Source organism: Protopterus annectens, chromosome 6.part0 (genome assembly GCF_019279795.1).
Source record: "Protopterus annectens isolate FY-2018-M chromosome 6.part0, PAN1.0, whole genome shotgun sequence".
In the NCBI taxonomy this organism is placed as follows: domain Eukaryota; kingdom Metazoa; phylum Chordata; order Ceratodontiformes; family Protopteridae; genus Protopterus; species Protopterus annectens.
This window is the reverse complement of record NC_056737.1, coordinates 84,182,525-84,207,284: the sequence shown is the minus strand read 5'-3', so window position 1 is coordinate 84,207,284 and position 24,760 is coordinate 84,182,525. Positions and strand designations below refer to the sequence as shown.

General features: G+C 41.8%; 1 protein-coding gene across 1 annotated transcript in view; it reads right to left on the bottom strand.

The window, feature by feature from the left end:
- Positions 1-24,760, bottom strand: part of TTLL5 (tubulin tyrosine ligase like 5) — a gene marked incomplete in the record, with an annotated part of 5,893,562 nt that overhangs the window by 1,992,542 nt on the left and 3,876,260 nt on the right. Inside the window, 1 exon segment of the mRNA XM_044073865.1 lies at positions 15,903-16,000. Coding sequence (XP_043929800.1) covers positions 15,903-16,000 — 98 coding nt within the window.

Here is a 24,760-nt window from a genome sequence, read left to right as displayed (position 1 = left end):
CTCCCTGCTCAATCGTCAGTCCCTGCATCCCTTGCCCCCTCCTTTGAACTCAAACCTGTATCCACCGACCTTATAAAGAAACTTCTCCAAAAACTAAAGCCTTGTTCAAGTGCCCCTGATAACATTCCATCTTCCTTCCTAAAAATTTCTTCTGACTATTACCATACCCATCAGCATTCTAATAAATAGGTCTTTACTTGAATGCTATGTACCCAAACTATGGCGCTCTGCCTTCATTCTGCCTCTCCACAAGGGTGGCAAAACTTGCTCTGTCTCCAACTTCCGCCCCATAGCCATCCTCTCCCCTATATCCAAAATTCTTGAAAAAATGTATCCACCTGCAGCTCTTGCCATTCCTTACCAAACACCAACTTCTCTCCCCTACCCAACATGGCTTCCGCCCTGGACATAGTACTACCACTGCCCTTCTCTCCTTCTTACACTCTGTCAACTCAGCATGTGACTCCGGTAACTTAGTCTCCTCTGTTCTTCTAGATTTATCCAAAGCCTTTGATACCATCTCTCATTCACTCCTTCTAAACCACCTCTCTAATCTCAATATCTGCCAAAAAACTCAATCTTGGTTCTCCAGCTACCTTTCAAACAGGTCCCAAGCTGTGAAATGGGGCCAAGCTAACTCTTCTTTCCTTCCTACCCCTACTGGTGTACCACAAGGTTCCATTCTAGGCCCATTACTATTTAACATCTTTATTAATGACTTCCATAAAGCTCTTCCCAACACCAAAGTTGTGCAACATGCCGATGATTCCATTTTAATCTGTTGTGCCCCAAATCTAACAGAGCTAAAGACCCTAACACAGATTGCCTTTTCTACCACAGAAAACTGGATGCTCCAAAATCATCTTGCCCTAAATGCAAACAAAACTAAGATCCTCCTTTTTACCCCATCTAAATCATCCTCTCTAGATAAGAACTCATTTAAAATTACCAGTCACAACACCTCCACCATTGAGATTGTCTCCTCCACCAAGCTTCTCGGCGTTATAATTGATGACCAACTAAAATTTAATAAGCATATCCAATTAAATATAAAACTTGGACTACTGTATAGAAACAACCACTTACTTCATCTCCTCACACCAGACTTACGCTTGCCTCTACTTTCCTTCTTCCCTCCCTCCTGTACGGTGCTCCCCTCCTCACTAATTTATCTTCTACACTTACCTCCAAATTGGAACAATGCTACAACAAAATCTCTAGATTTGCCACAAATGCCAAATCCTCCTCTCATCATTGCACCTCCCTCCACTCCTTAAACTGGTTGGAACTCCCCAATCACCTTGACTTTCTCCAAATCTCAACAGCCCACAAATTATTCTTCCACCCCTCAAACTGCCCTGCTCTTTCTAATATTCTACAGCCTTATACCCCCCCTTAGATCACTTAGATCCTCTCACCAAAACCTAATCACAGTTCAAAAACCTAAACGCCCCACAGGTCAACTGCTCTTATCCTTTACCCTAGCCAAAAAATGGAATTCTCTGCCCTCCTCACTTAGGACCTATACCAACCCAAATATCTTCAAAAAAACAGCTTCATTCCTACCTCTACCAAAACAGGAAATGCAATTGCACTCCTCAGCCTTTACCTCTGAAGCTATCCTCCCACTTCTCTCCTGGCTAACCTCACTTACCTACCTAACCTCTTTAATATACTCAGCTTATATTCCTAATTAGTACATCCTGATTTCTTGCCTACACCAGGATTTTTCCCCTTGAATAATTGGGATTTTTTTCTTTTACTTCTCAGTCTCTGACTACTGTTATTTGTAATACAACAGTCTCTGAAACTTTTATTGTTACTTTTTATTCAAATTTTTATGTAATTTAATTTATAAATTGTATGTAACTGTATGTAACTAAACACATGGAGCTTTTCTCCCCGGGCTTCCACTGAAAACGGGCCCCCAAGCCCAGTGGACCTCCCCAGTAATCAAACTTAAATAAATAAATAAATAGTACAACATTTATGCAAAGAAGAAAGCCAAACTAATTAAAAAAGGCAGCTCCAAAGATAACTGAAGAGAAATACATGTAATGGCACACAGAAATCAAACATTTCATAATACAAAAATAAGATCACAAAGGGGGAACACAGAACAGAAGATTAGCAAAGCAGAAATTAAAACAAACAGAAGCTTAAGTTATGGAATACCTGTATAGTAAAGGATTTAATGTAGAAAGTATAACACAGGTTATGTCACAGCATGATGGAACAATAAGTCCCCAAAGTATGAAGAAACAGATGGAACAATGACATATAAAGAAGAAATATGGACATGTGAAAGAAAAAAAGAGATTTAATATGGCGAGAAAACAAAACTAATCAATAAAAAAGCAGCACCAAATATATTTGAAGAGTAATATAGACAAAGTCATCACGATATGGAAAATTTTGTAATACACAAAAAAATAAGAAAACAAAGGGGGAAATTATTAATGGAAAAGTTAAAGAAATAGAAAATGAGGTTATGGATTACCTCAAAGTGAAGGATTTAGTGTAGAAAATCCAACTCTGGTAATGTCACAGCATGATGGAACAATGAGTCCCCAAATTAAGGAGAAACAGGTAGAAAGGGAACCATCTGATAAACTGCTATCCAAAGATAATCTGGAGCCTTCAACAGGAAACTAGTACAAAGTTCAGTTGGAGTTGCACAGCAAGAGAAGGAGCAGGAAACAATGGCAACTCTGATGCAGTCAATTTCGTGGAGTGATAGGCCAATGAGTTCCCATATGAAACAGCAACGAATAACACAGGATGCAAGATAAGAACAAATAGCAGCAAAGGCAAAACTATACAACTCCAAAGTAAAACACACAATATCACAAACACAGCACTTCAAACTAGTAACCACAGCACCTGACAAATTAAAATCATACCTTTATTTTAATAGTTAATCGCTTTCGTTCAAACAGAATTTCTTCAGAAGATCTTTTTTAGAAAGACGATAATATGGGGACAAAGGACAAATCCTCATTTAAACTAGGTGGCCTGTTAGCTTGTAAATACTGTTGCCAATAAAGTTTACAATACTCAAGAAGATTTTCCCATTGTCCTCTTCTTGGATTTTTATGCACCTGCTCCAGAACCAAGAATTTAAAATTAGAAGTTATGTACTCACCATAACGTTCCATCTGAGTAGGTGTATTCATTTGTCTGCAACCTGTGGGTTATGGATCCGATATCGGATCCGAACCGGCATGGTTTACCAGCTATGGATCCGAGCTCTCAGCTCCTCCCCTCACCTATAATGCCCTGCTCTCCCTACATGACCTCAGATCGAGTTTGCCAACAGCATGAACACCCTGAAAAGGGTAACACATATTATGCAGGAAACCTGAAAAAGGCCAGGGGGATAGGAGGGCGGGATGGTTGCAGACAAATGAATACACCTACTCAGATGGAACGTTATGGTGAGTACATAACTTCTAAATCTGAAGTAGGAGATTCATTTGTCTGCAACCTGTGGGACAGAGTCCCCAGCTACCTGAATCTTGGGCGGCCATCATGGAAGGATATTCCGGAGCACCGCGGAGCCAAAGGATGCTCTACCCCTAGATGTAAGATCCAACTTGTAGTGGGAAATAAAGGTATGAGATGAAGCCCAAGTGGCTGCTGCACAAATATCTAGAGGAATCCTAGCCTTAAAGGCGGCCGAGGTAGAGACTGACCGGGTTGAATGGGCATGTACACCCTCCAGTGCGGGCCTTCCAGAAGCTTGATAAGCCAATAAGATGCACTGTGAAATCCAGCGAGATAATGAGACTTTAGAAATTGGCTTGCCCAAATTAAATTTAGCAAAGGAAATAAACAACTGGTCGGATTGCCTATGACCAGCCGTCCTGTTTAGATAAAATCTAAGTTGCCTGTGAACATCTAAGGAATGAAGCTTGTATTCACCCTTGTTTTGGTATTTAGGAAAGAAAACAGGGAGGTTAATGGATTGATTAATGTTTGCTTCAGAAGCTACCTTAGGAAGAAAGGACGGGTTGGTCCTGAGGTATACACGATCCGGATGAAAGACCAAGTAAGGAGGTTTGGCTGATAATGCTTGAAGTTCTGAGACTCTCTTGGCCGAAGTAATGGCTACTAAAAAGGCCGTTTCAGATCTACCCTCGCCACCGGTTCGAAGGGGGGAGTGGTCAAGGCTTGGAGGACCAAGGAAAGGTCCCAAGGAGGAACCACTTGCTTTACAGGGGGCCTGAGAAGGAAAGTACCTTTTAGGAAAGTCTTACACAATTTGGCAGACATCAGTGGACCGGAGTCATGACCAATATGATAATGAGAAATTGCCGCAAGTTGTACTTTGACCGTGGAACTGCTGGCACCATCATTAAAAAGAGTGGTTAAGAAGTCAAGCACCAGAGGAAGGGGAACTGTGAAGGGGTTTAGGCCTTGCCGCTCCGCCCACAAGGAGAACCGTTTCCACTTACTGCGGTAGACTTTCCTAGTGGATGGTTTATGAGCCGCCACCAGGATGGCCTTAACCGGGGACGAAATACCGGGAGTCCTGATCAGGAGTGGAACTGGAGCAGCCAAGCGGTCAGCTTCAGGTTGTCCAGGTTCGGGGGTGGTAAGCGGGATGGGTGAGATATCAGATCCGGAATGGGATCTAGAATCCAAGGAGGATTCACTGAGTGAGACCTTAGGAAAGGGAACCAGATCTGTCGAGGCCAAAATGGGGCAATGAGAATCATTCTGCACCCCAACCGAGAGGCTTTCTGAAGAACTTGCAGCATCAGAGGCAAGGGGGGATAAGCATAAAGAAGACCGGATGGCCAAGCATGCACCAGAGCGTCTCTTGGGGTACCTCCGGGAGGAGGTATTAGAGCGAAAAAACTGTCGCACTTGGTGTTTGAGGGAGACGCAAAAAGATCGCAACAAGGAGTTCCCCACCATGCGAAGATGCATTCCGCTACCTGAGTATTGAGAGACCACTCATAAGGGGTGAGAATGGTGCGACTGAGTTTGTCCGCCAGGATGTTGGACCGACCCGGAATATGCGTTGCTATGAGAAAGCGGTTGGTGGAGATTGCCCATTCCCACACTCTCATGGCTTCTCGACAAAGAGGGTAAGACCTGGTTCCTCCCTGTTTGTTGATATACCAGACAACAGACATGTTGTCCGATTGAATTGCAATTGTTCCCAAGGGAAGAAAGGCCTGAAGTGCTAGCAACGCTAAGAGCACCGCTCTCATCTCTAGAACGTTGATATGCAGTAAGGTCTCTGAATCGTTCCACGTGCCTTGGACCGTCCAGCCTGCAAAATGCCCCCCCCACCCGAGGCGGGAGGCGTCCATGGTCACCGTGGCGAGAGGGGGAGAAGCACAAAAGGGGCGGCCTCCGTGGAGATCTGGAGAGTGTAGCCACCACAGGAGGGACCGCTTGCAAGCCTTGCTGATCGCAATGGGATGATGCATAGGAAGAGCAAGGTACGACCACTGAACTAGGAGTGTCCATTGAAGGATGCGCATATTGAACCTGGCGAGAGGTAGAAGCGCTATTGCTGCCGCCATGGACCCTAGGGCCCTCAGGACCAACTCCGCCGGAACAGAGCTTGAGTGGAGAATGGCCCGCACCTGGAGTTGCAGATTTTGAATTCTGTCCGCAGTGAGGAAAGCTCTTAATCTCCTCGTGTCTAACCTGGCACCTATAAAATCTATGAACTGCGTGGGTGCTAGGTTGGATTTTTCTGTGTTTATTGTGATGCCCAGACGGGGAGCAAGATGGAGAAAGGAGTCTCGCGCCAATAGTAGTAGATGCCTTGTTGGGGCGGTGAGAAGCCAGTCGTCCAGGTAGGGAAAGACCTGCACCCCCTGAAGCCTCAGGTGGGCCGCTACCACTGCTAATACTTTGGTGAACACCCTGGGGGCTGTGGTGAGACCAAAGGGAAGGACCCGGAATTGGTAGTGACTGGCTCCCTGCCGGAAGCGGAGAAACCTCCTGGAGCGCCTGTCCATTAGTATATGGTAGTACGCATCCTTGAGCTCTATGGAGCACATCCAGTGGTTTTCTCCCAGAAGGGGGAGAATAGACTGCAATGTAACCATTCGGAATTTCTCCTTGGGAACCGCCAGGTTCAAGAGTGAAAGGTCTAAAATTGGTCTTAGATCCCCCGTCTTTTTTGGCACTAAAAAGAAGCTGGAGTAGAACCCTGATCCGATCTGGTCTGGGGGGATGGGCTGGATGGCTCTTTTCTTTAGCAGATGGCCAATTTCTGCCAAAGCGGCCTCCCCTTGACCGGGTGGAACGTCGGGGAGGGACTTCAATTTTGGCGTGTGACGAAAAGGGATACGGTATCCTCTGGATATGATCTGGAGGACCCAGCGGTCTGATGTTATGGACTCCCATGCCGCTAGGTGCTCCGAGTGGAGCAGCCGGGCAACCCTTCAGGGCTGCTGCGCGGGCCGTTCAGAGAAGGGTTCTCTGGACCCGAAGTTCCTGGGAGCCCCTCTGCCCCTGGGGCGGCGTCCTCCCTGTCCTCCTCTGCCACGGAAGGACTGGTTGTCCGGAGCAGGCTGGGATTGCTGCGACTTCCGGAACCACATCTTCTTCTGAACCTTTTGGTTCCTAGAATAGGGCCTCTGGGGTACAGAGAAGCGGATTCCGACGGCAGACAGCGTCTTCCCGTCCTTTTTGCTCTGGGTCAAAGTATCGCGAACAGTTTTGCCAAAGTGGGCAGAACCATCGAAAGGGGCGTTCGCAAATGACGCCTTGAAGGGCTCCGTGAAATCGCAATGACGGAGCCAGGCCTGACATCTGGTAACTAGGCCTGCCCCTGCGGCTCTAGCGGCACCTTCCGTAGCATGGGACAGTAGCCGCATAGAGGTATTCGTGACGGACCTGAGAGTGGCCATACGGGTGGAGTGCAGCACTTTGTCCTCCTCCGACATGGACTCTGGGGGGGATGCAGCGTATTCTTTTATAAGATCGCGCTGCATCCTAATCACATGTGCCAGGTAGTTCAGCGCCCTCACTGAGAAGGTCGCTGAACTAAACATCCGCTTTCCCCAAGCGGTCCATCATCCGAGACTCCTTGCTCGGGGGATGGGCTGAGGGACTCTCCTGAGCAAGTTCCCTCTTGGTGGCAGCCGCCGTCAACATGGCATCTACCGGAGGCCCCTTACTCCAATGGGCACGGTCAGCGGGGACTGAGAATACGGTCGGGCCTTTTTGGGATTGGCTCCATGGTGTCCGGTTCCTTCCATGCCCTGGTGGTAATGAGGTCCACCAGGGGGTCGGCAGAAGGGGACACCCAAGAGGTAGACGGGCCCGCTTCAAATGCCTCCAAGAACACGGACTCGTCCGAGGAAGACTTGGGGGCAGACCACCCCCCCCTTATGCGGAGCATTTCCATGATGTCTCCAAATGAGACATCCTCAGGGGGTGATCTTGGGGAGCCTTCCCCTTCCTCCAAGTCCGTGTCTTCTGTGAGAGACTCGGGGGAGTCAATGTGCCTCCTTTTGCACGTATGTTTGCGGGGAACATCCTCTGGGGGGCTGTCAGAGGACTCCTCGCAAACAGTGACCTGTTCCAAAGGACCAACTTGGGGCAAAGGAGTGGGCTGTCCCAAAGGCCGGATGGTGGAAGCCTGACCCAGTACAGATGGAGCGCGGGACGGAGCCGAAGCAAGTGCCGGGGGTCCGGAGACCCTCAACAGGGCCCTCTCCACTACATCAAACGCCGAAGGGGAGCCGACCTCGACCAAAGGATCCGACAATCGGCTCCCCCTTGGATCCGAGGAGTGGATCGGAGCTGGCGCCGAAGCGCTCGGATCCGAGGGGACAGTGCGCTCCGACACAGACGGTGCCGAAGGAGCACTGATCCCCCCGGATCCGAAGCTCGGATCCAGGCTCCGAGAGGTCGGATCCGAAGCACTCGAGGGCAGGGTCGGATCCGAAGTACCGAGTACTATCGGCGCCGACCCACCCCCGGCTCCGAAGCTGCTCGGCTCCAACTGCTCCGAACCCGGGTAGCGTGTCGGAGAAGGAACAATAGGTTTAAAGAAAGGGGTCGAGCTCCCCCCCAGAGGGGGGGGGGAGGCAAGAGCACTCCCATCTGCATCTGGGCCTGGATGAACCTTCTCATCATCCGGTCCAGATCAGCATCTGACAAGCTATAGGTCGATCTCGACGAGGCTACCGAGGTAGGCCTTGAGTACCTCCTGGATAGCCTCGACGGAGATCGGGTCTCCTCCTCTTCAGGTCCCGGTGAAAAGCACACGGGTGACCAGAGCCGAGGAGGGGGAGAACCAGCAGACAAGGAGGCCGGAGGAGAAGCCCGCTTGGCAGGCGGGGCCGAAACAGAGGTCTCGGCCCGCCGCTTATGGTGCTTCTCCCTCCGGTCCTTCTTTCTAGCTTCCCTCTCCTCCGAACCACTACAGGGAGGTTGAGTCCCAGGAGGAGGAGGGGGAGCCGGAGAGGAGGTAACCGTAAAGCAGTTCCCCGAGCGGAGGCCGGAGCCGAGTCCGGGGGCAAAAGTCCCGCCAGGACCAGCTTAGACCTCCGCTCCTTCAATGCCCTGGGGTTGAACCCTGCACAAATGGAACACCCAGAAGTGAGGTGTTCAACCCCAAGGCATCGAACGCACCGAGTGTGGCCATCAGCAGGGGAAAGCTTATGGCCACACTCGGAGCACTTAGAAAAAACAGCCTTAGGTTGTTCTGACATCCTAAGAGCTAAAAGGTTACTTAAACTAAAGGAAAAAAGTAAAAGTAACTAAACACACACAACAGGCCCAAACACACACTACGCTACCAGCGAGGGGAGGGAAACTAAGTAAAATAAATATTAAATCACTAAACAAGTATAACTATCAAGTAGGGAATCCTAAACTTTCACTCAACTTTCAAAAAACAATTAAATTTAACACTGTAAGAACTTTGTAAAACCACTTAGCTGAAGAGCTCAAGAACACCAATCTGGTCACCAGCGCGGCAAACTAGATCTGAGGTCATGTAGGGAGAGCAGGGCATTATGGGTGAGGGGAGGAGCTGAGAGCTCGGATCCATAGCTGGTAAACCATGCCGGTTCGGATCCGATATCGGATCCATAACCCACAGGTTGCAGACAAATGAATCTCCTACTTCAGATTTACTATTATTACACTCTCTAGAGTGCTTTACTAAAGAATTTGTATCGACAACATGCAAAATATCATATATATATTCATATATGCACTTTTTTAGTGCCCTTTCAGTTTTTCCTATGTAAAATGCACTGCAATGGTAAATACAAATATAAACCACCCCCAAACAGTTGCAGTTATAATAATAATGTATTATGTCCATTGTCCCCATATTGAAATTGAGGTCAGCTAAATTGTAGTCTTTCTAAAAAAAGACCCCAGTCTTCTTCATTATATAACTTCTTTCTTTATTATATTAAAGACTTGTCACAAATGGTTTTACTTTTTATATATTTAAATATTTTCGTAACATGTGAACGTTTAAGTTTTACTTGTGATGTCCTTTAAAAATTTCAATACTTTTAATTGAATTGACATTTTTATTGGTTAACCAATATATAAAAAGAACCAACAATGAATTTCCTTCACTTCTGAAGAAGTTCTGTTTAAATGAAAGTGCTTAACTATTAGAGTAAAGCTGTGATTTTAATTTGCCCGGTGCTGTGGTAACTAGCTTGAAGTGCTGTGCTCGTGGCATTGTGTTTTTTACTTTGGAATTGTATAACACAGGATGCAGCTCAAGGGAAAGTGTCAGAGGAATATGTTCTGGAACTTTCTGTATATTGTCTGCAGGAAGGGGAGAATAAAGAATCCCCCCTCAGTTTAGAATAAAAAGATCTAAGGGAAGAGTTTCTTGATTTAACAGAGATGGACAGACATTCTAAGATTGATGAAAGAAATAAATTAATCAAAGACAATAAGACCCAAAATGTTAGAAGTCTGACAAAACAAACACAGTCATCAAGACTATTAACAGAAATGCATGTGATATAACAGAAGTAAATAGAATATATTACTGTGTAGCTAAATTAATAATAAAGTCTTACCACAAAAATACACGCCAATAAGGGAAAGGAAGGGAAGAAATCAAATGCCATCATGGAAGTACTGAATAGAGAAAACTATAAAGCAATTAAGACAAGAAGTGTCACTGTTATAACAGTATAAAAGCGGGAAGAGATCAACAAAACACCTAGAAAGATAGATGTGATAAAAGCAACATGCAGTATTAGAACAGACCAGGACCTATCATACACTACTGGAAATAATAATCAAAGATATCAGCAAAGGCAGAAAAACTTAAATATATGCAGATAAATATAAAGGAAAAATTCAAAGTAAATAATTCACTGATGACCCAAAAAAGTTTGATAGATAATTGGGGAAAAAAGCAAAGGGAATAGAAACATCACCAAAAACAGAAGAAATAGACACATTTTGAAGAAATGCCTATGAAGACCTAACAAAGAGGCTGAATGGACAGAAGAAGTAAAAGAAACATTAAGAAGTTCAAATGTACAGGATATAAAATAGGATGAAATAATGACCAGAGAAATTTGAAACAAAATTAAGAAAACCTCCTAAATGGAAAACCACAGGCCCAGATTAAGTACCTAACTTCTGGCTAAAAGTATTAACATCTTCACATGAAGATTTAGCCCAGAGTAAGAACTACTTATATGAGCACCCCAAACAGACACCAACTTGCTTAACAACTGAAAAAACAATACTCCTCCTTAAGAGTGAACCTGTAAGCTATGCTAAAAATTATAGACCAATAACTTGTCTCCTAATGATGTATGGACAATATACTGGAACTGATGCTGACAGAGTTTATTGTCATTTAGAAGAAAACTCAGTCATAGCACTAGAACAAAAGGGTAACAAAAGAAGGTTGCATGGAAGAAAAGATCATTATTGTAAAATAAAGTCATAATGGAGAATTGTAAAAAATGGGAAGAATCTAAGTATGGCGTGGCTAGATTACAAAAAAGCATTCAACAGCATACAACATTTAAGGATAAAGAAGTGCTTACAAATGTATAAAATACACCCTACATTGATCAGTTACATTGCAGTGATTTGAAACCGTGCCATAAAGGACAAACTATAATCCCAGGGATAAAAATTCAAAGGGATATTCCAAGGTGACTTTGTGTCACTACTGCTTTTATGTACTGCTGTTAACCTATTAAGCTGTCTACTTAACAGATTAGGTCATGGTTAAAATTTGGCCCCCAGACAGCAACAAAGTGTAAAAACTTCTCATCTTCTTTTTGTGGATGATTTCAAACTGTATAAGTTCATCAGATAAAGAGGTGAAAGCAAAACTGCAAGGGGTCAGACCTTTCTCAGATGATATAAGAATGTCATTTGGTCTTGATAAATGTGCAAAAGCAAGCTGCAACACCAAGAAAATATCAGTCAGGGACAGGAATGTGATACAAAGGAACTTGAGCAGGTAAGAGTATATAAATATTTTGGAATTGATGAAGAATTGACAATAAAACATGAACAAATATGAACAAAACTCAGGAATATTTTAGAAAACCAAAACTACTACTGAAAACAGCCGCGACATCTAGGAACAAAGTTCAAGCTATAAATCAATTTGCTTTTCATGCTCTAACTTATTGACTGGCCCTAAAAGGTGCTGGATCAGTCAGACAGGGAAACAAGAAAATTGTTTCACGCTTATCAAATGATATATAAAAATCAGTGTATACCAAGATTATATATTCACAGGTTCATAGGTAGGTACTAGGCTATCGGCCCAAGGGCCTACGTAAGCCTAGCCAGCAGGGTTCCATAGCTTACGCCACCCAAGAAAGTTATTTTCCTGTGCAACTGTCCAGAGACAAAGAAGTGATCCCTGGGGTGTATTTCCTATTTCCCATCCACTCATCAAGATTTTTCTTGAAGAGTGCTAATGAAGAACTTTGCTTGACATAGATGGGTAGCTTGTTCCAGAGTATAGGAATTCTCTGGGACAGGAATCTATCCCTCCAACGTGTCCTGTTTGTTGTGGTGACAAGGTTTAGGTCCCTAGAGCGTGTAGCTCAGAGGGATTGGGATTTCTTTAGGTGTAGCATGTCCAACAGCTCTGGGTTTGACATAGCTTTATATGTTAGGCAGAGATCACCTCGGAGTAGGCGATACGCTACGGAGTAAAGCTGGAGTTTTTTGAGGCAGTCAGTGTAGGGCATTTGTTTGAGGCCAGTAATCCTCTTTGTGAGGTACTTCTGTGGCCTTTTCAGCTGCTGCAGATGTCTTGTGAGGTACATTCCAAAAGGGGCGTTGTACTCTATAATGGGTCTAATGAGTGACGCGTAGAGGGGAACAATGACCTCTTTTTTTCCTGGATGAGAACCCTTTTATGATGAGGTGTGCCATGTAGAAGGACTTCCTGACTACTGTGGCGATGTGACTATCAAAGGAGAGACTACTGTCCACCTGGGTCCCAAGGTCTCTTATCACGCGTTCGGTGTTAAGTAGATTTCTGCCTATGTGGTAGTTCATGGGTACAGAGTTTTTACCAAAGGGGATGACACTGCACTTTTTTGCATTGAGCTTGAGGCCATGGCTCTGACACCAGGCATCTGTCTCAGTGAGGCCCTTCTGTAGGATGTCCACATCATTTGGGAACTTGACTATGGCTCCTAGTTTGCAGTCATCTGTGAACTTTGTTAGCCAGAGGACTTCTGTGTTAGCCTGTACTTCAGAGAAGTAGATACCAAACAGGAGAGGTCACAGGATGGAACCCTGCGGTACTCCACTTGCCACTGCTTTGAGGTCAGATTTGGAGTCTGCAACTTTTACAGTATGGATTCTGTCAGTGAGCAGTTGGCAACCCATCTTGTGACAGGGATTTATACCTAGTTTAGTGAGATTAGCTATAATTCCAGAATGGGGGATGGTGTCGAAAGCCTTGGTGAGGTCAAGATAGGCAGTGTGAACCACCTTACCCTCATCCACAGCTTTGGTGACTGCCTCAAAGAAGTCGATCAGGTTCAGGAGGCATGATCGGCCTTTCACAAACCCAAACTGGGTTTTACTCTCCTCATTCTGAAGGAGGTATGGGCCTCCTTGAAACTGATTACATGTCTACATCTGCAATTGTAAGACTGCATATATACCTGCTGACCTCACCAGACCCAAACATAGCGAAAGTTTTGAAACATGAAGAGAACAAATCTATGACAAAGTCCCTGCTTAGTTTAGCAAAAGTATATCAGTGTCTTGCTGGAATGAAAACCAAACCAGAAGTAGGTAAAAATCATGCAGCAAACGAATGTACCAAAAAAATAAAGAAATGATATCAGGAGAGCTATCAGATGAGAAAGCAAGAAATGTAGAAAAAACATAAATATAGTTGCAAGTACAGAAAACTCCTGGAACAACCCTATGTCAATCAAGATCTGACACAAGAATGGTTAAGAAGAGGTGAATTTACACCAAAAGATGAAAGGTTAACATTAGCAGTCTAGGCTAGTAGATTACATACACATTGGTTTACAAGGTCCATTGAACATGTAAGAGAAAAAGACAATGCAGGTTCTGTATAACAGAATTGGAAACAGTCACATATCTTGTTGCTGGGTGTGGTAAACTAATGGCAGAGGGCCTGTATACTGAAAGGCATAGCAATGTGGCAAGACGGTTGCACTGGGGACTGTGCAAACATTACAGTATTGAAGTAGCTGAAAAGCACTGGAGGCATGAGCTACAAAGCATTACAGAGAATGATGAAGTTTATACAAATACCTGTTTATACCTTATAACTTCTTACTCTCCCTTCTTCACTCCCTTTCTTACTTCTATCAATTTCTCTCCCCTGGCTTTCTCTCTAAATATACCATAAGCCTGCTTTTCTTTTACTTTCTATTGCAATTCTTGTTTGCATTATACTAACTTACCTTTAATTTTTCTGTTAATTGGATAACACATCTCCAGCTATTAAATAATTGTCAAATAACTTGTATCTACGCAACCAATGTTTTCAGATTATGTCTAAGTTGGTATAGCTATTTAAACTGTATTTTTTTGTATTATTTTTAAAGACTGTAAAATGATTATTCTTAAAAAGTTTTCTAAGACTTTGGAGCTTTTTTCCCCTAGCCGCCACTGAAAATGGGCTCCTACCCAGTTGGACTTTCCCAGGTGACAATAAATAAAATGCATACATATATCACATGGGATTACCCATTACCAGCAGTTCAAAAAATAGATGTAATGAAACCAGATACAGTACTGAATGAAAAGAAGACAAAACTAGCATTGATTATTGAAATTGCTACACCAAGTGACTACAGTGTCTTGCATACAATGACACAAAGTCATAAGATATCACGATTTGCAGGCAGAAAAGAGGGCAATGTGGAAGAAAGATACCCACACAATTCAATAGTAGTAGGTGCAATGGATCTCATAAAAAATTTGACAGTCTTATTTAGATATGCTACCAATACATGTAACTCTGTATGAATTGCAGAAAATTGCAGGTGCTGTGAAGAGCACTTCTGGATAACATCAAGGACTGAAACACTACTAATTTCACAAACTTAAATTATTCTGGACTTAGGAATGGGTTCCATTCCCATCATGGTATTAGAAACTCAAAATACTTAAAGAGAAATTAAATCCAAAGATACTGAATAAGCAGACATAGAGGTACACCAACAACCATGCAAATAACAGACCAATGGGTGTGAGAACCACATTCAAACTGGTACAAGACAGTCTGTGGATCCTGCACTCATACATCCACTTATGCACCCTTATGCCCACAGGTTTACGTCATGCATCAAATGTGTGACTGTATGAAAGGTTGTGGCTTTGGTATGACAGCTAGATGTCGGCTTACCTTAGTGAAATAACTAACTGGAATACTGCAACAGTGATCTAAAGAAGGACATGTAATCTAATGGCATTGTGTGGTCCAGGATAGATGGAAAACAGAGGAGGGGCACTGGGGAAGTGCAACAGAGACATGGACTCCTTAGTCTAGTGCTACATTTCACCTTTTGCTGGCCTGTATGATTGCAGTCAAACATCTGAGATGTGAACAGTTCATTACAATGAGTGGGTACTCAGGTAGTCTTTGGATGAAAGTTACGGAGACAGGTGATGGGCATTGACCTGTCATAACACTGCTCCATGCATTCTAAGTAGACCCACTGTTTTATCTGCTTCCTGCAGCCCCCCATCCCTTCCTTTGAACTTAAGTCATCAGCCACCATTGTTGTAATAGAGCATCTTAGCATTTCAATAGGGAGACCCAATAAACTTTGTCATAGTCTATACTGTAGAGATGAAATTATGTTGGTAGTCTTCAATTATTATGGTTCCTTAGATTATGCGATATGTACATTTAATATACATTGTTCATATAGGACATGCATGTATTTTAATTTGGTTTACTAACTCTGTTCATTGTAATGCAAATTACAAACTTTACCCATTTGTCTTGTATTTCTAATTTTTGATATGATGCACATCTAATGCTGTACTCCCATAATATAATTCTTCTTGTGGTGTCTGAAAAGTGGAGTCAAGCATCCGACCATATACCAGGTTAACAACATTAACAAATAAATAAATGCATAAAACTCGACAAAAACCGTAGGTCAGCCACCACAGAGAAGACAAAGAAATAAAGTGGATTAAAAAGAAAAGCGGTGAGTCTTTAGTAAAATACATAAAACTGCAAGCATTACTGCTGTTTGAGTATGATGTATTCTACAGCTGTTCTCATAGTAACAATGACTAAGTTAAATGCAGGAAACACCTAATAAGGAAGAATCATGTTACATTTTACAGCTGTATTATATACAAATTTTCTGTTAATGAGACAGTTTAAAATATTTATTGACCATAAATAAATAAAATTAGAAGATGCCATAAAATAAAACCTTGCTGTGGCCACAAATGCCTGAAATTCCTCTACACTGATGCATTTTTCCTTCACAAACTTTTCATGTTGTTTCCTAATAACCATCTGATCAGTTTCCTAAAAAAAAAAAAAAAATAAGAAATACAAGTAAGCAAATTATTTAACAGCAGGTGGAAATAGATAGCAATATAACATAACTCTACAGATCACTGGTAAGTCCATACTGCAATACAGTATACCAAATAATAACTCAAATTCAGGACTTAAAAAAAGCAGACCATACTCAGAAGACAAGTTAAAATATTTCTCAGAGATTTTCCTAAAAATCAAAGACAAGACAAATGATATGACCAATACTACTAAGGTTTATAAAATGAATAAATAAAGCAGAAAATTAGGATGTTCACGGCACAAAAAACTCGAAAACATATGGGGCTGAACGGAAGCTAACCAAGTGAATACATATTATTATTGTTATCATTATTAGTAATGTCTTTTGGCTTTTCCCGGTTAGGGGTCGCCACAGTGGAACGCCAGTCCACTTATGATTGGCAGTAGATTTTTACAGTGCCGAGGTGCCAGCCCAATGCCCAACCTTCAACGAAGGCACACTCATTCACGCACACACCTACCTGCATGTCTTTAAATGTCACTCAACTGCGGGAAGGACATGTAGACTCCACACAGAAGGCGCTCCAGCCGAGAATCAAACCAGAGAACCTCTTGCTGTGAGGCGACAATGCTAACTGGTGCAGTACCGCGGCCTATATTATTGTTTCATTATTAGTGGTTAAAATGATTTTTTTAGAGGCACAGCAATGGAGCAGATAAAATATGAGCAAACACAATGGGTAAATTGACTTTGATGAGGTTTACAAGTAAGTGCTCTGTGTCTGTACAGTAGTATTTTATAAAGGATCACCACGTGATGAGCTGGACAGGTAATCAGACATGTATTAAGGAGTAACAGGAGACCAAAGAGACACATTATCAACAAAAGAATAATGCTAATGTAAGAAGCTGCCCTGGACTGCTTTATGACTTGTGGGGTGACTAATGTGATGGACTTCACAATGAAGGCAGGCTAGCAATACCAAGTCAGTGCATGCACACATGGGCAGTGCAGCACTGCAAAGCTGCATTTTAAGCTGGACCAGAACAAGAAGGACAGTACAGCAGCCATTAAACAGACCAAGTGCAGCTGTACAGTAATGTGCCAAAAAATGATCATACTATAAATGGGGAAGCACAGCAAATGAAGAGAAATTGACATGGGTACCTATACGTTATGAAAACTGTACAAAGAAAGGGCAACTTTTTTGTTGGGAAGCAGACTGTTTTCACATAGAGAAAAGAGTAGTGGGTGGGGAAGGTAGCTGAAGACTGCATAACCCCCACAGCAAAATACACATATGGGGGGTTAAGGAGATATACTGTATCTGGGACCTTACCTGATATGGCCTGAAAACTTAATAGTAAAGTCATGAATTCAAATTCACATAGTAGGCTGGCTGAAATTGAATAAATTAAATTCAACTTGTCTAGATATAGTTAACCGGCATATTACTAAAAAAAGCTGCACAGGTCTGAGGCCATCAATAGTGAAAATTCCTTAATTCCATATAGACATTTCTTTTCACCCAAATAAATGTCTAATGTATTTTTAAAATGTCTGTGCTGTTAGATTTCCTGACCAGCACAGGTAATCTTTTTCGATATCTGGGCAATTACTGAGTTAAATATCTGTCATGCTTTTTAGTCGTATTACAGCCCCTCATCTCTTGTTCAAGCAAGTTCAAGCAAATGTATACCAATCAGAGTAAGTTGTTTTAGTCTTTCAGAATAGGATAGGCTAGCTAATCTGATTACCCTTTTTGTATATTGTCTCTGAACTAATTTTGGAAAAAATATCTAAATGCCATCAAAAAAATTAAAGAGTTGAAATTGAGGACCATTTAGCTACAAGTTACAGTCTGGCCTGTTCACAATAGCAGCAAATGAGATCTGAAGGGAGAGGTTTTCAGGGAATTATTGGAAAGTTTTGAAGAAGCACGAGGCACTGGAGCATTAGCTGGCTGGATCAGATCCGAAGAGTGGTTTGATACAAAACAGTTGAATCTGAAGGACTGATGAAATAAGCTTTCAAACACTTCTGGAAAGATGTAAATCTACTAATTGGCCAAAATAAATAGCACTTTAAACTCAAAATCCATCACCATACCCTACAGCTTTCCTCACCTCCCTCTCCTCCTCCTTACACCCCACTTTTCTACTTTAATAAAACTTCTCTCCATTGAAACTCTCCTCCAGAAAGTTCCTACAGATGTCCCCAAAGGATCAGATAAAATCTTTACAGTGGTGTAAGAAACACAAGAGTAGGTTATCTTAACTCCTCTTAAGCACACGTATGAACTTAGCCTCACCTAAATTATGCCATCAAAATGGAAAACAACACCTCTCATTATCATTTCATCTCTGTGCTTTGCACTTCAGAAAAAAATTCTAGAAAAAAATAATTCATAACCAGCCATCCACCTACACTGACCAATGCAAACTATCTAATTTCAAAAAAGATGGCTTCTGGTCTGGCTGTAGCACATTAAGATCTCTTTCCAATGATATTCTCTCATTTATTACTTATTATTTACTTAATTCAGTTTGATGACTGGGGAAGTCCACTGGGCCAAGAAGAGCCTGTTTTTAATGGAGGCCCAGGAGGGAAAGCTTCAATTCCAATTACAAAACATTCACAAAACAATATAGTCAATGTACAATAGGCTGAAAGTACAGTACAAGACAAAGAGGTAGAATACAATCATTCAAAGAAATGCAATAAAATCATTCAAGGAAGTAAATGTAATATAATCATTCAAAGAAATGACAAATAGGTTGTCAATGGAAATTTTAGTATATACAATGTTTGACACATTTAATGATATCAGAAAGTCTAACACAGTTAACTATGGTGAAGAGAAGACTGTCTAATAATTGGTTTAATAGAGTGTAGTAAATGACAAAGTACTGGTGTGACAAGTAGGTGTAGCAGGGGATGGAGGAGATAGTAGCTGGGGGGTGGTTACGTTGGAGAGTGGCATGGGCAAGTCCAGTTTGATAATAGGTAGGAGAACAAGAGAGATTTGAAGTTGGTGTGGTCTGGAGTATTGCAAAGGGAGGGAGAGAGTTCCATAGTTTAGATAAGGAGAACGATAGCAGGAGGTGGCCAGGGGGTCGTAAGGGTTTGTGGATTTATAGGAAGTTTTGGTTTTCAGATTTGAGTGAGCAGTTAGGAAAGTAGGAGGTTAAGGCAGTAGCAAGAGAGGAGCAGATGGAAGGCTTGAAGATGAGCTTGTGAGAAGTGGTGAGTTTAAGGAAGTTCAAGTAATTAGATAATTCTAGCCATTGTAGAGTATGGAGAGAGTTGCAATTGTGGGATGAGTTTTTGGAATTGGTGGCAAATTTGCTTATTTTATTATAGCAGGATTCTAGTTTGGATTGTAGGCCGAGTTGGAGATTGGTTAGCAGAGAGGCACTGTACACGAGTTGGAGATTGGTTAGCAGAGAGGCACTGTACAAGACAGAGGGGAGAAGGTAGGAGGAGGCTAGGGTTTTTCTAGTGAAGGGGGTAAGGTAGCGGTAGTGTCTGTACAGGAGTCCAAGTTTTTGGTGGGTCTTTTTCATGCTAGTTTGGATATGGGTATCAAATTTTAGATGATCATCAATTATGACACCGAGGAGTTTAGTGTTTGATACAATTTCGATGGGGACATTATTCTGGCTGAGTATACAGAATGAGTTTTTGTCAATAAAGGAGTTTTTAGAAGGAGAAAAGATCATCAGTTTAGTTTTATTTGCATTTAGGGCCAGGTGACTGTTTTGCATCCTGGTTTCTGTTTTAGAGAAAGCAGACTGGGTTTGCAAAAGTAGGTTGGAGGAGGAGTGTGCTGAGCAGATGATTGTTGAATCATCTGCATACTGGATTAGTGAGGACTCAGGGATGGTGCAGTGATAGTTTTTGGTAAATATATTAAAAAATAAAGGCCCTAGAACAGAACCCTGGGGCACACAGGTGTGGGTGTGTAGGAAGAGAGAGGTTGAGTTTTGGATAAATGCTGAGTCATGGGACCCATTTTCATCAACCTTACTAAGGTTTTTGAGTTTATAAGCCATTCCCTCATTTGGACCCGTATACTTCATGTTGATGTAAGCACTGATGCTTCCTGGGTTCATGATTTTCTCCTCAAGCACCACTTCAGTTTCAAAATCAATTTCAATTCATCCCTCAAAGCCACTTTAATGAAAGGCTTTACCCAATGCTCCAACCTGGCACCCCATCTGTTCTAGGCTTCATAAACTAACACCCATACAACAACCCAGATCTCCCAACCTTACATGCTGATGACATTTTTACCCTGCTCTGCAGCCTCTCCTTCATTTATTCAAGTCAACCTTCGGGAATATTGCCACACTCTTACTAACTAGATCCTCTGTCATATACCACCAAAACCAAAGCCACGCTGTTGATAATAGACAGAGATTTAACACACCCACAAGCCCCTAGCAAATTTTCAGGTTACACAATAAAACCACTGAAACAAATACTTATTTTATGTACTTAGGCATCTGGTGGGATCAATCCCTCACATTCCAGAAGCACATCTGAAAAACTAGAAAAAAAAATCAATTATTTCCTGCTTTTGTGTGTGTGTGTGTGTGTGTGTGTGTGTGTGTGTGTGTGTGTGTGTGTGTGTGTGTGTGTGTGTGTGCGTATGTGTGTGTGAGAGAGTGAAGGGGCAGGAAAATGTATAACATTCTCCCAGCCCCTACCAAATATGTTATTTGGAAAGGAATTCTACTTGCCTAGCTAAAATATGGTCTTACCCCAATGGCATCAGCTTGTTCTAAAAATATTAAAGCTCTCCAGACACCATTTAATAAAATATGCCACTTCATTATTCTCTCCTCTGAACAAGAACACCATTACTTCACACTCAAAAAAACAAAATGGCTACCTACAAAGTTTACAGCAGATGATCTTCTTTCTTCACTCTTATTTAAACTTAGAAATATGGAAGCCTTCATTCCCCCATAAAAACAAATCTTATAAGCAGGTCACCTTCCTATAGTCTGAAAAGTCAAGCCCATATAGACCTTATATTCCTAACTCCCAGAAACAACCTAAACAATTCAAAATATAGCTTTCTTACCTTAAATCCCACACTTTATGAAGTCATCCTTCAGGTCTCAAGTCAGAGAGATCACCTACAAAGGTAAGCCCATTGCAAATGCCACTTAAAGGTGGGAATCACAAAATCCTCTCACTTAACCATCTGCTTTTATTCTTCTTGCCAAAGCCACTTCTACTCCCATTACTCATGGTACCCTGGGCTTCCTCTGAAACTGGACTGCTCCTACCCAGTTGGACTTTTCTGGCAATCAAATGTCAATAAAGTCAACTAAGTAACGTTCTACTTTTGCTCCTCTTGTCTATCATTCTCTGCCTTTATTTTTATTTTATAATGCTCCCGCCCTCCAATCTATTCAAACCCCTCAGCAACATCTGTTGTCCATTCACTGAATATATATATATACTCTGTAAAAATATTTTGAAATTTGTGTAATATATTTCTATGACACTGTTACCTTTCTGCTGTACCTACTCATTTGCATAATATGTGGTCTTCCACTTAACTGCCTTCTGTACTACAAGGCATTATGTAAAGTCAATTGTACTAACATTATTCAAAGGCTTTATTTAATTACTTGGTGAGTGCTTGTTGTCTCTTTTTAATGTCTGAATACATTTAGTGATATCAGAAAGTCTAACACAGTTAACTATGGTGAAGAGAAGACTGTCCAATAATTGGTTTAATAGAGTGTAGTAAATGACAAAGTACTGGTGTGACAAGTAGGTGTAGCAGGGGATGGAGGAGAGAGTAGCTGGGGGGTGGTTACGTTGGAGAGTGTCACGTCACGGGCAAGTCCAGTTTGATAATAGGTAGGAGAACAAGAGAGATTTGAAGTTGGTGTGGGTCTGGAGTATTGCAAAGGGAGGGAGGGAGAGAATTTCATAGTTTAGATAAGGAGAACGATAGCAGGAGGTGGCCAGGGGGTCGTAAGGGTTTGTGGATTTATAGGAAGTTTTGGTTTTCGGATTTGAGTGAGCAGTTAGGAAAGTAGGAGGTTAAGGCAGTAGCAAGAGAGGAGCAGATGGAAGGCTTGAAGATGAGCTTGTGAGCAGTGGTGAGTTTAAGGAAGTTCAAGTAATTAGATAATTCTAGCCATTGTAGAGTATGGAGAGAGTGGCAATTGTGGGATGAGTTTTTGGAATTGGTGGCAAATTTGCTTATTTTATTATAGCAGGATTCTAGTTTGGATTGCAGGCAGAGTTGGAGATTGGTTAGCAGAGAGGCACTGTACAAGACAGAGGGGAGAAGGTAGGAGGAGGCTAGGGGTTTTCTGGTGGAGGGGGTAAGGTAGCAGTAGTGTCTGTACAGGAGTCCAAGTTTTTGGTGGGTCTTTTTGATGCTAGTTTGGATATGGGTATCAAATTTTAGATGTTCATCAATTATGACACCGAGGAGTTTAGTGTTTGATACAATTTCGATGGGGACATTATTCTGGCTGAGTATAAAGAAGAAGTTTTTGTCAATAGAGAAGTTTCTAGAAGGAGAAAAGATCATCAGTTTAGTTTTATTTGCATTTAGGGCCAGCTGACTGTTTTGCATCCTGGTTTCTATTTAGAGAAAGCAGATTAGGTTTGCAAAAGCAGGTTGGAGGAGGAGTGTACTGAGCAGATGATTGTTGAATCATCTGCATACTGGATTAGTGAGGACTCAGGGATGGTGCAGTGATAGTTTTTGATAAATATATTAAAAAATAAAGGCCCTAGAACAGAACCTTGGGGCACACAGATGGGGGTTTGTAGGAAGAGAGAGGTTGAGGATTGGAAAATGCTGAGTCACGGGACCCATTTTCATCAACCTTACTAAGGTTTTTGAGTTTATAAGCCATTCCCTCATTCGGACCCATATACTTCATGTTGGTGTAAGCACTGATGCCTCCCTGGATTCAAGACTTTCTCCTCAAGCACCACTTCAGTTTCAAAATAAATTCCACTTCATCCCTCAAAGCCACTTTAATGAAAGGCGTTACCCAATGCTCCAGCCTGGCACCCCTTCTATTCTAGGCTTTATAAACTAACATCCATACAACCACCCAGATCTCCCCAACCTTACATGGTGCCAGGTTGGAGCATTGGCCCTGATGACGTTTTTATCCTGCTCTGCAGCCTCTCCTTCATGTATTCAAATCAACCTTGAGGAAGATTGCCACACTCTTACTAACTAGATCCCCTGTCATATACCACCAAAACCAAAGCCACGCTGTTGATAATAGACAGAGATTTAACACACCCACAAGCCCCTAGCAAATTGTCAGGTTACACAATAAAACCACTGAAACAAATACTTCTTTTATGTACTTAGGCATCTGGTGGGATCAGTCCCTCAAATTCCAGAAGCACATCTGAAAAAACTAGAAAAAAAATCAATTATTTCCTGCTTTTGTGTGTGTGTGTGTGTGTGTGTGTGTGTGTGAAGGGGCAGGAAAATGTATAACATTCTCCCAGCCGCTACCAATTATGTTATTTGGAAAGGAATTCTACTTGCCTAGCTAAAATATGGTCTTACCCCAATGGCATCAGCTTGTTCTAAAAATATTAAAGCTCTCCAGACACCATCTAATAAAATATGCCACTTCATTATTCTCTCCTCTGAACAAGAACACCATTACTTCACACTCAAAAAAACAAAATGGCTACCTACAAAGTTTACAGCAGATGATCTTCTTTCTTCACTCTAATTTAAACTTAGAAATATGGAAGCCTTCCTTCCCCCATAAAAACAAATGTTATAAGCAGGTCACCTTCTTACAGTCTGAAAAGTCAAGCCCACATACACTTTATACTCCTAACTCCCAGAAACAACCTTAACAAGTCAAAATATAGCTTTCTTACCTTAAATCCCACACTTTATGAAGTCCTCCTTCAGGTCTCAAGTCAGAGAGATCACCTACAAAGGTAAGCCCATTGCAAATGACACTTAAATGTGGGAATCACAAACATTCTCTCACTTAACCATCTGCTTTTATTCTTCCTGCCAAAGCCACTTCTGCTCCCATTTCTCATGGTACCCTGGGCTTCCTCTGAAACTGGACTGCTTCTACTCAGTTGGACTTTTCTGTTAATCAAATGTCAATAAAGTCAACTAAGTAACGTTCTACTTTTGCTCCTCTTGTCTATCATTTTCTGCCTTTATTTTTATTTTATAATGCTCCCACCCTCCAATCTATTCAAACCCCTCAGCAACATATGTTGCCCATTCACTGAATGTATATATATATATATATATATATATATATATATATATATATATATATATATACTCTGTAAAAATATTTTGGAATTTGTGTAATATATTTCTATGACACTGTTATCTTTCTGCTGTACCTACTCATTTACATAATATGTGGTCTTCCACTTAACTGCCTTCTGTACTACAAGGCATTAGGTAAAGTCAATTGCACTAACATTATTCAAAGGCTTTATTTAATTACCTGGTGAGTGCTTGTTGCCTCTTTTTAATGTTTGAATACATTTATTTTTGCTTGATCTAGTATTTATTTATTTAACTTAATTACTAATGTTGAATTTCATTTAATTTGTATCTATTTTCTCTGGGTTGTGTCAGAAAATGGTCCAGATGAATCAGTGTTCCACCTTAATTAACAAATGAAAATAAAATAAATGTTGAATTCATTACATAATTCAGTACAGCCTGGCAGCATCTGAATCTAGCCAATATTGCCTTACTTCAATAA